This window comes from Trachypithecus francoisi, unplaced genomic scaffold (genome assembly GCF_009764315.1).
Source record: "Trachypithecus francoisi isolate TF-2019V2 unplaced genomic scaffold, Tfra_2.0 Lachesis_group12, whole genome shotgun sequence".
NCBI lineage: Eukaryota > Metazoa > Chordata > Mammalia > Primates > Cercopithecidae > Trachypithecus > Trachypithecus francoisi.
The window spans coordinates 13,321,015-13,333,682 of NW_022681457.1; the positions used below are offsets into that span (position 1 = coordinate 13,321,015).

The 12,668-nt window shown below is 50.3% G+C and overlaps 1 protein-coding gene across 5 annotated transcripts; it reads left to right on the forward strand.

Annotated features, from left to right (window-relative positions):
• Window positions 1-1,576: 1,576 nt before the first annotated feature.
• ZNF135 (zinc finger protein 135) lies at window positions 1,577-12,453 on the forward strand. 5 transcript variants are annotated; one of them, XM_033224692.1, is made up of 5 exons: window positions 2,320-2,395; window positions 3,038-3,104; window positions 4,537-4,663; window positions 6,483-6,578; window positions 9,787-12,453. In XM_033224692.1, exons 2-5 carry the CDS (start codon window positions 3,072-3,074, stop codon window positions 11,505-11,507), a joined length of 1,977 nt encoding a protein of 658 aa, XP_033080583.1. In that variant the 5' UTR covers window positions 2,320-2,395; window positions 3,038-3,071; the 3' UTR covers window positions 11,508-12,453. The 5 variants fall into 5 exon arrangements, with proteins under 5 accessions (XP_033080582.1, XP_033080586.1, XP_033080583.1 ...); XM_033224693.1 differs by having other exon boundaries at window positions 2,334-2,395; window positions 3,043-3,104; XM_033224694.1 differs by having other exon boundaries at window positions 2,379-2,413.
• The last annotated feature ends 215 nt before the right edge of the window (window positions 12,454-12,668 follow it).

The window sequence follows — 12,668 nt, forward strand, 5'->3', positions numbered from 1 at the left end:
ACTGCTAGGTTTTGAAGCTCTCAAAAAAAATTTTTTTAAGGGAGAAATATGTCCAGGGAGCTATAACTGTCACAGTATATTTTAAATGTATATGTTGAACAGATTAGCTTTTTGAACATTAACGTACAGCGTGACACAGTTCTGCTATCCATGCTGTGATTGCAGGATTGCTTGGAAGCTGCACTGATGTGCAGCCCACCTGCTCCTGGTGGGGGGGTCCTGTCCCAGGCCACACAGAGAGGCAACCAGCAATGCTCTGCTTGGAGATTCGGACAGGAAGCCAAGAAGGAGCTGAGAAGGGCCCAGCCAGTGGTTACGAGAGAGCAGGAGGTTCAGACCACAGCAAGGGCGGCACCGGAGTAGCCTCCAGCTCATCTTATTTGACTGGTGGTGTTATTAAAGCCTTTGAAATCCCTACCAGCTTTTAAAACTCAAGAGATTTCACACAGAAATCACGATCTGTGGGTTTTTTTGAGAAATCCAGACCTGGGACGCTGAGCTTACCAGTCTGCAAGACCCCACTTGGCTGGAGCCAAGCAGCACCTGCCCCTGTAGAAAGAGCCCGCCCCTGCTGGCATGTACGGTTTAGAAACCTGGCTGAGAAAAACCGAGGATCAGAAGGTCTGAGGAAGGAAACAGAGGGGCAAGTGTGAGGGAGCTGGGCAGGGCCTCCTGACCACCATCAGGGCTGAGCAAGCTCAGTGTGGCACCACCGACAGCTTCTCACCAGGACTGTCAGACCACTTGGGAAAAAGACTTCACCATAAGTTGTGTGTTCATACCTTTTGATCCAGTAAAAGGAAACAGGTGGAGGAGGTGGGGTGGGGGCAGGGGACAAAAGAGTACACATTTTGTGAAAGAAAAAAATAGACACACACAATGTTTTGTGGCATTTGGGTTTGTGAGTGAGAGAACTGAAAAATAGCATTTTATGTATAATGGAAAACCTCTTTACTGCAGTAGAGTGAAAAGCAGGCTGGCTTTCAGTGTGACAGTCACTAATGTGGGGCTTTACAGCTCTTCGAACATACAGGACACCCTTAAAAGCCAAGAAGCTTGCCTTTGCTTTGTTTACATCAGTGCATTATGATTTTGAGCCATTATATCTCTTCATAATTGCCACTGTTTTAGGGCTTATGATATTTAAAGTCTTAACTTATGTGTCAACCAGCTAAATCTTTTCAAGTGTCTGCGTGTGGTATGAGAATTCGTATTGTGTTCTCTGCTTTCAGAGTTCAGTCAAAGAAAAAAAAAATGCGGCCGGGCGCGGTGGCTCAAGCCTGTAATCCCAGCACTTTGGGAGGCCGAGACGGGCGGATCACGAGGTCAGGAGATCGAGACCATCCTGGCGAACACTGTGAAACCCCGTCTCTACTAAAAAATACAAAAAACTAGCCGGGCGAGGTGGCGGGCGTCTGTAGTCCCAGCTACTCGGGAGGCTGAGGCAGGAGAATGGCGTGAACCCGGGAGGCGGAGCTTGCAGTGAGCTGAGATCCGGCCACTGCACTCCAGCCCCGGCGACAGAGCAAGACTCCGTCTCAAAAAAAAAAAAAAAAAAAAAGAAAAAAAAAATGCCCCGTCTTAAAACTTTTCCGCAGCTTCAAACACAGTTCCCAAGTCCAGGCTGCTTGGAATTAATCAGTCCTCTCTTAAAAGGGCAAAAGCACAAGGCTCAGTCCTGGCTTTCCCAGCTCCTCTCGCCTGGCTGCTCCATGCACGTGTGATGTATGCTGGTGAAACCAAGCCCGCTTGAATGGGGGCTTCGCTACTGTGTGCTGCTGAACCTGGGCCTAGCGACTGGCAGGCTTTGGTGAATGTTCAAAAAATGACAATTCATTTTGTGTCCGCGAGAACACACCAGCTTTGAATATCATGCTGCTGTTCAAATGCACAATTTTGACAACTACCTAGCAATGTCCAAAGTCGTCATAATTGTTAGTGTCTTGCACATGATGTTCCTTATAACCATGTAGTAAATACAGCGGGAAGTCTCCATGAATGCCTCAGTGTGGAAAATGCAAAGACTCCCGTGTGTGCGATCTTGGTGAATGCTTTGGTTTAAAGTATGTGTTTTGAAAAATCACTGCTTTGTTTGGAGCAATAAAGCTGACGGGAGGGTTTCCAACACAAAAGCCCGTGTGGTCGCGCCGGGAGTTCACGGCGTTCCAGGTGGCCCCGATCCCGCGTTGATGCCCAGGCACCTCGCCCGCCCTGTTTCACCAGTCCCCGTGACTCCAGCTCCAGCAGCACTGAGAGGCCGCCAACGCCAAGGGCGAGAGCGACGTGGGGACTGGCGGCCGGAAATGCGCGCGCGGCTCTCTGGGAAATGGAGTCAGGCGCGCGCAGGCGCAGTGTCGGCTGCCGGTGCCGCGGCCTTTGTCTAGCCGTCAGGCGGGTGAGCTAGGCCGGCGAGGTGGGGGAGGGGAGGCCAGGCTGGGCCGGGTGCGGGGGTCCGGGGATCTTCCTGGGGCCCTGGCGGGGCGAGTTTCCAGCAGCGCGCGTCTGTGTGGAGTCCGTTTTGCTGCCCGGGGCCTGGGGAAGGCCGTTTCGGGGCTGGCGGGGGCAGGCTTTGGGAGGCATCCCTGGTCTGAGAGGAGGGCGGGGCCCAACGCTCAGCTGGACTGGAGCTGCTCCGACAGCCCCTGAGGGAACGCGCGCCCCGCCCCCGGCCCCACCTCTGCCCTACCCCGGGCACTGGGCCGCCACCCTTGTTGATAGAAGAGGGAAAGTGAGGCACAGTGCCCAGGGCCAGGGGACCGCAACCACCCAGCCCTTGTCACTGTAGCATTAAGGCCCAGAGTCTGCGCAGCAGGCATGTGTCGGCACCCGCCAGGCCCTCCGCTTTCCTCAGACAGGCGGGAAAACCCTAGGCTGCCCTTCCCCGCGCGGGGGGCCGCCCCCCACACAGCAGGCGCTTAAACGGGTGCGCGGGGCCCTGGAGGGCTCTCCACGGAGCTAGGCTCTGGCGCAGTTCCGCGGCTTTGGGACCTGAGCACCGCCTCGGCCTGCCCAGCTGCTCACCCCCCCTTTCCCACAGAGCAGGGCCAGCCGTTCCTGCCAGAAGCCAGGGCATGACCCCTGGGCTGCGCGTCTCCACAGACCCGGTGAGAATCTCGGCCTCCTCGCGCGTGTTCTCCACCTCGTGCGCGGCCTCCTCACACCCGGCCTCCTCTTTGCACCCCGTCCCTACTCGCGCGTAGCCTCCTCCTTGCGCCGGGCCCCTACTTGCGTGCCCGGCCTCTGCTCGTGCCCGGCCTCAGCCTGCACGCCCGGCCTCCTGAGGTCCACGCCAGGCTCCCCAACCACAGCCTCTGCTCTGCCCACGCTGCGCTGGCGGTCAGCGGGCACGGGTCCCGGTCTGAGTGGGCTTTATGTTTGTGTGGCCGTCATTGCATACCTGAGGCGGGGTGATGTCAGACAACTGTAGGTGCTGACTCTGCAGTCTGAAGTTGAAGGCCTTTGCATGCTCTGCGCTCCAAGATGGCGGCGCATCGAGTGCTGCTTCCTCAGACGGCTTGGAGGCCAAGGGGGCGGAACTCGCCTTTTTATGATGACATTAACCTCACCCATAAGCCCCCGAAAGAAACCAGCCTCCTGTGGGAATGTCAGAAAACCCATACAAGGGGACTGGTGCGGTGGCTCGTAGCTGTATCTGTAAGCCCAGCTACGGGGAGGATTGCTTGAGCCCAGGAGTTGGAGGCTGCAGTGAGCCATGATCGTGCCACTGCACTCCAGCCTGGATGACAACAAGACCCAGTCTCTAAAAAATTAAAAAATTCAGATTCAGGCCGGGCGCGGTGGCTCACGCCTGTAATCCCAGCACTTTGGGAGGCCAAGGTGGGCGGATCACGAGGTCAGGAGATCAAGACCATCCTGGCTAACACGGTGAAACCTCGTCTCTACTAAAAATAGAAAAAATTAGCTGAGCGTGGTGGCGGGCGCCTGTAGTCCCAGCTACTCGGGAGGCTGAGGCAGGAGAATGGCGTGAACCCAGGAGGCAGAGCTTGCAATGAGCCGAGATCGCTCCGCTGTGCTCCAGCCTGAGCGACAGAGCGAGACTCCGTCTTGGAAAAAAAAATAAAAATAAAAAAAGAGACTCAGATTCAGTCTTTAGACTTGCTGCTACTAGCTTTATAACCTTGTTTACCCCCTAGGCTGAAGTGCAGTGATGCAATCATGGCTCGCTGTAGCTTCAAACTTGTGTGCTCAAGTGGTCCTCCCCCCTCAGCCTGTTGAACAGCTGGGACCACGGGCGTCTGACACCATGCCGGACTGGTCCACTCCTTTATTGTTGGCTCCTCTGCACCATTTCTTATTTCAAGAGACAAATTATTGGAAACGGGAATGATGCCTTAGATTCTAAGATCCTCCACCTCATCAGCAGGGCCCCCATCCAGGCCCCACAGAAAAACCTGACCCAAAACCCCAGACCAACGAGAACTCCATCTGACCCAGCCTGGCTGGCATTCACCAGCTACCCCACCAACAGCCAGTGCCAGGGTTGGCTTAGCTGAGGACACTTGTGTGATGTTTCAGGAGCAAGTGACCTTTGAGGACGTGGTGGTGGACTTCAGCCAGGAGGAGTGGGGGCAGCTGAAGCCTGCCCAGAGGACCCTGTACCGTGATGTGATGCTGGACACCTTCAGGCTTCTGGTCTCTGTAGGTAAGGCCACACCCATATCCTATCTGAGGGTCTGTCCCTGACATGGATTCTGATTCTACTAGGTTAAATATGGGTATAGGACAGAGCTTTAATAGCAAATGCCTGGGGCTGTATGTCTTGGGCTTTAGGAACCTGACTGTTTTAATGTAGGAAATATCAATTAGGACTAATATCAGCAAGTCTCAGACTCAACCTGAAATCAACAGAAGCAGAGAAACATACTGGGTCTCAAGACTACAGAATCTGCCGGGCGCGGTGGCTCACGCCTGTAATCCCAGCTCTCAGGGAGGCAGAGGCGGGAGGATAGCTTGAGCCCAGAAGTTCGAGACCTGCCTGGGTAATACAGCGAGACCCCGTTCTCCACAAAAAGGAAAAAAAAAAAAAAGACAAAAAAAAAAGACTACAGAATCCCAGGGTAGAACAGGGTCTTCTGTAGAGCTGTCAGGAGCCATTCCTTCTTTAACACCTCCCTCTGCACTTCTGTCTTACTCTGTTAGGGCTGCTAAAATACCTTAGACTGGGTAATTTATAAACAATAGATATTTGTTGCTTATGGTTCCAGAGGCTGGGAAGCCTAAGATCAAAGTGTCAGCAAATTCAGTGTTTGATGAGGGCCTGCTCCTCACTGATTGCACTTCCTTCCTGTGTCCTGACATGCCATAAGGGGCAAGGGAGCTCTCTCAAGCTTCTTTTATAAGGGTCCTAATCCCATTCATGAGTGGAGCCCTCATGAATTAATCACTTCCCCAAGGCCCCACCTCAACACTATCACATTGGGTATTACGTTCCAGCATTTGAACCTTTATTATTTATTTTTTATTTATTTTATTTTTTATTTTTGAGACGGAGTCTTGCTGTGTCGCCCAGGCTAGAGTGCAGTGGTGCGATCTCGGCTCACTGCAAGCTCCACCTCCCAGGTTCACACTATTCTCCTGCCTCAGCCTCCCGAGTAGCTGGGACCCGCCACCACGCCTGGCTAAAATTTTTTTTTTTTTTGTATTTTTAGTAGAGATGGGGTTTCACCGTGTTAGCCGTGATGGTTTCTATGGTCCTGACCTGCTGATCTGCCTGCCTTAGCCTCCCAAAGTGCTGAGATTACAGGCGTGAGCCACCGTGCCCGGTCTGAACCTTTTTTATTTTTAAGAAACAAGGTCTTGTTCTCTTGCCCAGGGTGGAGTGCTGTGGCACAGTCATACTTACTGCACACTCAACCTCCTGGCTCAAGTAAACCCAGCTAATTTTTAAAATTTTGTAGAGACAGGGCCTTGCTGTGTTGCCCAGGCTGCCCTCAAGCTCCTAGGCTAAAGCTCCCACCTCAGCCTCCCAGAGTGCTGGAATTACAGGCATAAGCCACTATGCATAGCCTAAATTTTAGGGGGACACTGACATTCAGACCATAGCAATCTCCTTCTGGCTTCATCTCCAGAGAAGCTTCTCTGGAGGTGACAAGACAACTGCCAGGGTGCCTTTCCTGGGACCAAGATCAGCAGAAAAGACAGGGTCTGTGTCCCAGGGTTGTCCTGGTTTGGCTGCCAAGTCTTCTTCACAGTGATCATTATTGCCAGCGGGCAGGGGAGGAACCAGAGTTCTGATTGTCCAGGCCTGGGTCACATGTCCACCCCAGAAGCAGGGGTAGGGTCAGGGACTGAGAGTAGGGGAATGAGTCCCTGGGGAACATCCAGGGCTGTGGGTATGACAGCTGAAGTCTCTCAGGGGCCCCCAGCCATCTGGGACCTGGAAGACCAAAGGTGGAATGGGCTGAGGCTCAGGAAGGGTCCTGGGATACAAATGCTCACTCTGTGGGTCTCTCCCTGAGTAGGACATTGGTTACCGAAGCCGAATGTCGTCTCCCTGCTGGAGCAAGAGGCAGAGCCACGGGCGGTGGACTCTGGAGTTCCCCCAGGCGTGTACCCAGGTGAGATGGGAGCCCTCCGGGGCTGAGAGAAGCCTGTCCGTGCTTGCTTCCTGGTTTCTCGCTCTGCATATGTTCTCTAATTCTTCACAGAAAATTTACTACTCAGCCTTAGTGAAGATTTAGCGGGCACCCATTTTGCTGTGAGTGACGACAGCAAGTCCTCATCTCCACTGAATTTACATTCTTGGTGAGGGAGTCGGGGAGACAACAATAAATCGGTAAAATAATAATAATAATAAAATGAGTTGGATGATTACAGATTGTGATGAATGCTGAGAAAATGAAAATGAGCAATGAGGTAGACTAGGATGGGGGTGAGGAGACTTTAGCAGAGAGATGAGGGATAGCCTCTCCAAGGGGGTGACATGTGACTTGAAGCCTGAGCCATGGGGCAGTCTGAGTGAATAGTAGTATTTCAGGCAGAGGAAACAGCAGGTGCAAAGGCCCGAAATCATGCATCAGTCAGCTCTTGCGTAGGAAAAGCACTCCGACCTCAGTAGCTTAAACCAAATAATTGTTTATAACTCATGTGTCTGTGGGTCAGTGGATCCATGCTGGGCCCTGCCATGTGCCTGTAGGGTGATTGGTAGGTAGCAGAGGTATCCCAGTCTAATGACAGTCAATTTCCCACTGGCATCAGGTGGGAAGACTGGCCTATCACCAAAGTCCAGGAGGGATGGCCAGTGTGGGAGAGGGTCACGGTAGGGTCCCTCCACATCAATAAGAGTCAGCCCTTACGCAATATATTAGCTTTCTATTGCTCCTCCTGCAACAAATTACCATTGACCCTTGAACAACATGGGTTTGAACTGTGTGGGTCCATTTATACATGGATTTTCTTCTGCCTGAGCCACCCCGAGACAGCAAGACCAACCCCTCCTCCTACTCCTCAGCCTACTCACTGTGAAGACAACGAGGATGAAGATCTTTATGGTGATCCACTTCCATTTAATGCATAGTAAATATATTTTCTCTTCCTTATGATTTTTTAAAGTAGCATTTTCTTTAGCTTACTTTAAGAACACATTATATAATACATATACAAAATGTGTGTTAACTAAGGGCTGGGAGCAGTGGCTCACACCTATAATCCCAGTACTTTGAGAGGCCGAGGCAGGCAGCATTTGAGGTTGCGAGTTCAAGACCAGCCTGGCCAACATGGTGAAACCCCATCTCTACAAAAAAAATACAACAACAACAAAAAAATTAGCTGGGCATGGTGGTGCGCGCCTGTAGTCTCAGCTACTCAGGAGGCTGAGGCAGGAGAACTGCTTGAACCCGGGAGGCGAAGGTTGTAGTGAGCCAAGATCACGCCACTGTTCTCCAGCTTGGGTGACACAGCAAGACCACGTCTCAAAGAAAACAAAGTGTTAACTATTTATTTTATCAGTATGGTCAACAGTAAGCTATTAGTAGTTAAGTTTTTGGGGAGTCAAAAGCTGTATGCAGATTTTCTATTGTACTGGGGTCAGTGCCCCTAGCCTCCTCATTGTTCAAGGGTCAACAACACTACAAACTTCATAGCATAAAGCAAAGCAAATTATCTTAAAGTTCAGAAGATTAGAAGTCCAAAATGGGTCTCTCTGGGATATAATAAAGATGTCAGCAGGGCATCATTCCTTCTGGAAGCTCTAGAGAAGGGAAGAATCCATTTCTTCCTTTCCTTTTTGTTTTTTAAGAGTTGGGATCTTGCTCTCTTGACCAGGATGAAGTCCAGTGGTATGATCATGGCTCACAGCAACCTTGACCTTCCTGGGCTCAGGTGATCCTCCTGCCTTAGCCTCCTGAGTAGCTGAAACTACAGGTGTGTGTCACCATGCCCAGCTAATTTTTTTATTATTTTTTGTAGAAACAGGGTCTCATCATTTTGCCCAGGCATGTCTTGAACTCCTGGGCTCAAGGAGTTCTCCCGCCTCAGTTGTCCAAAATGTTGAGATTACAGGCATGAAGCCCTGTGCCTGGCTAAGAATCCATTTATTTGCATTTTTCAGCTTCTAGAGTCACCCACATTCCTTGGCTATGGCCTTGTCCATCTTCACAGTCAGCAAGTCCTGGTCAAGTCACACATCATATTCACTCTGACTCGGACCCTTCTGCCTCTTTTCCCCATTTAAGGGCCCTTGTGATTACACAGGTCCACCCAGATAATCCAGTGTAATTTCTGTATCTTAATGTTAGCTGATTAGCAACCTTAATTCCTCCCTCCCATGTAATTGGAGACATACAGGTTCTAGGGTTAGGATATGGGCATTTTGGGAAGCCACTATTCTGCCATTCACTCCTGGCTTAACTTTTTTTTTTTTTTTAACTGAACTTTTCACTGAAACATAACAATATGGGGAAGGTGCCCACATCACACCTCTAGGCCACTATGGGGTCACGGTAGGGGCAGCAGGCACCCAGGTCATGGCTGTGCAGAGAGGACTGGGTACCAGGGCAAAGAGAGAGTACTGCCAGGAAGGAGGAGGAGGGAGTGCATTTGTTCATTCATTAAGCATGTATATTGAGCTCTTGCTGTGGGCTATAGATACAGTGGTAAGCAAGGTGGACAGAAACCCCTACCCTCAAGGGGTTCCCAGTTAGTGAAATGGACAAAATAAGGCAGATCAAAGTACTCTGATACACCATGGGTCATTTATCTTCCTCTTAGTGATACATGTTGCAGCTATTCCTGTTTGTGGGGAGCAGATAGGTTCCTTCACATCTGGAGTGAGGTGGTACAACAGCATATGGTACCAGGAAGAAGCTGGGTGTCAGCCGACTTTCCCCATGCAGCACCGTTTTCTCTGTTGCCACCTGGCATCGTGGAGGCCACTGTAGCTGGGGCCTGGGTGCCACACTTTTCCTTCCAAGTCCAGTGCCTCTGTAGTGCTGTCTCCTGGGCATCCCCTTTGCACCTGCCTCTGTGCTCCCCTCACAGATTCCATTCATATTTCTTGTGCCAACTGTTTTTTCCTCCCTCTCCTCTTCCTTTCCTTATTCTGTTCTTTCCACTTCCTTTCCTTATTCCTTATTTTCCTCTTCCTTATTCTGTGTTTCCCTCTCTTCCTTTCCTGATTTGCAAAACTATATTTTTAAATGGTCAAAGCCACTTGAACCTTGAACCTTTCAAAATCACTAGTTTTATCCTTCCTCTTCCCGTCTCACCACAAACTCTTTTGCCCTGGAACAGAGATTAAGGGACATTTCCAGTTTTTGCTTCTTTCAGACTTGGAAACTAAACCCAAAGTCAAACTGTCAGTTCTAAAACAAGGCATCTCTGAAGAAATATCCAACAGTGTCATCTTGGTAGAAAGATTCCTGTGGGATGGTCTGTGGTACTACAGGGGTGAGGACACTGAGGGCCACTGGGAATGGAGTTGTGAGAGCCCGGAGAGCCTGGCAGTGCCGGCGGCCTTCACGCCTGTGAAGACGCCTGTTCAGGAGCAGTGGCAGAGGAATGGGTTTGGGGAAAACGTAAGTCTGAACCCTAATCTCCCACATCAACCAATGACTCCTGAAAGACAAGGCCCCCACATGTGGGGAACACGTGGAAAAAGGGAGAAGCCAGACCTAAATGTTCTACAGAAAACGTGTGTAAAAGAGAAACCCTACAAATGTCAGGAATGCAGAAAGGCCTTTAGTCACAGCTCAGCACTTATCGAACACCACCGGACACACACAGGAGAGAGACCTTACGAATGTCACGAATGTGGAAAAGCCTTCCGGAACAGCTCGGCACTTACCAAACACCAGAGAATCCACACTGGGGAGAAACCCTATAAATGCACTCAGTGTGGGAGGACCTTCAACCAAATTGCCCCACTGATCCAGCACCAGAGAACTCACACAGGCGAGAAGCCCTATGAGTGCAGCGAATGTGGAAAATCCTTCAGTTTTAGGTCCTCCTTCAGCCAGCACGAGCGAACTCACACAGGCGAGAAGCCCTACGAGTGCAGCGAGTGCGGGAAAGCCTTCCGCCAAAGCATCCACCTCACCCAGCATCTGCGAATCCACACTGGGGAGAAACCCTATCAGTGTGGTGAGTGTGGCAAGGCCTTCAGCCACAGCTCGTCCTTGACCAAACACCAGCGAATCCACACAGGGGAGAAGCCCTACGAGTGCCATGAGTGTGGAAAAGCCTTCACCCAGATCACCCCACTGATTCAGCACCAGAGGACCCACACAGGAGAAAAGCCCTATGAGTGCAGCGAGTGTGGGAAAGCCTTCAGCCAGAGCACACTCCTGACCGAGCATCGGAGGATTCACACAGGAGAGAAGCCCTATGGATGCAACGAGTGTGGGAAAACCTTCAGCCACAGCTCCTCGCTCAGCCAGCATGAGCGGACGCACACAGGAGAGAAGCCCTACGAGTGCAGTCAGTGTGGGAAGGCCTTCCGGCAGAGCACACACCTCACTCAACACCAGCGAATCCACACGGGGGAGAAGCCCTATGAATGCAATGACTGTGGCAAGGCATTCAGCCACAGCTCATCCCTCACCAAACATCAGCGAATCCACACTGGGGAGAAGCCCTATGAATGCAACCAGTGTGGCAGAGCTTTCAGCCAGCTTGCTCCCCTCATTCAGCATCAGAGGATCCACACAGGAGAGAAACCCTATGAATGTAACCAGTGTGGCAGAGCCTTCAGCCAGAGCTCCCTTCTCATCGAACACCAGAGGATTCACACCAAGGAAAAGCCCTATGGGTGCAATGAGTGTGGGAAATCCTTCAGCCACAGCTCCTCGCTCAGCCAGCATGAAAGGACGCACACTGGGGAAAAGCCCTATGAGTGTCACGATTGTGGAAAGTCTTTTAGGCAGAGCACCCACCTCACTCAGCACCGGAGGATCCACACAGGAGAGAAGCCGTATGCGTGCAGGGACTGTGGAAAGGCCTTTACACACAGCTCCTCCCTTACCAAGCACCAGAGAACTCACACTGGATAAACCCATCCACATGTGCTGGGGACATAGGAAGACCTTAAGCCATAGCTCATCCCTTTCCAGATTTGACCCAATCATACACATGATAAATGTATATTCATACACAAGCCTTTTCACACAGCACTTCCCTCAGACACCTCAGAGAGTTCACACTGATGGGAAATGACCATAGGACTACCAAGCTCTAGGTCGTCCATCCCTGTATCCAAATAATAGGGAAATGTGGAGATAATCAGCACTCAGGACCTTCACCCTCGAATGCCCATTAGTGCTACGTTATAGAACCTACAAAAAAGAAATGGAACAAGTGTAGTGGATTCAGGGAAAGCTTTTGTCCAAGGATTCACCATATTCCAAAACCAGAGATGTTCAGATTGGTGAGAAACCCAACAAATGCCTTTCATATATACAAGAACCAAATGGAGTCAGAATTTGCCATTATTGCACATCACATTTTGCGGGGGGAAAGTGCTTATGAATGGTGCAGGTTGACTCTGATATTCCCAAATGACAATATGGCAGAGTGTTCCAGAAATGAGAGTGGCATCTTTATGGAATCACTATGGATACTGACTGTCTCAGTAAAAAGCTGTCTGGTTTGTGTGTATATTGTTTGATCAGGGTATGTGCCAGCCAGTCACTGATTGGAATTCCATATGAGAAAGTATCAGTGTACTATAAACAGGTTTTTAGTTATCCCTGCATTATTTTTGCAATTAATCTTTATATGCAATGAGATTGAAAAGCTTTGTATGGGAAGACTTAAAATGTAAAGTTGCTTCCATAGAGTCTCACTGATTCTGAGATGGCTTTTGCTACTCTGTTCTCCCTCTACATTTCTCTGCAGAACTCGCGTTAGAAACACAGGTATTTGCTTTACAAAAAGGAAGATCTTTCCTTTGTTAAACCATCATCTTATAAGCAATAGCAAATTTGTGTTAGAAACTTCTGTTTTGCAAGATTCATCTTTTTTGGGAAATGTTCAAGTTAATCCTCTCAAACTGCTTTTTCATTGTTTTCATACAATTTAACATTTTGCTAAAGCCTAAGTCCACAAATAGCAGTCTTTCTGACAACTATAACCTTTAAATGGTGACTTGCTGCCCTCATTAGAAATTGCATTGGCTGGCCGGGCGCGGTGGCTCACGCCTGCAATCCCAGCAC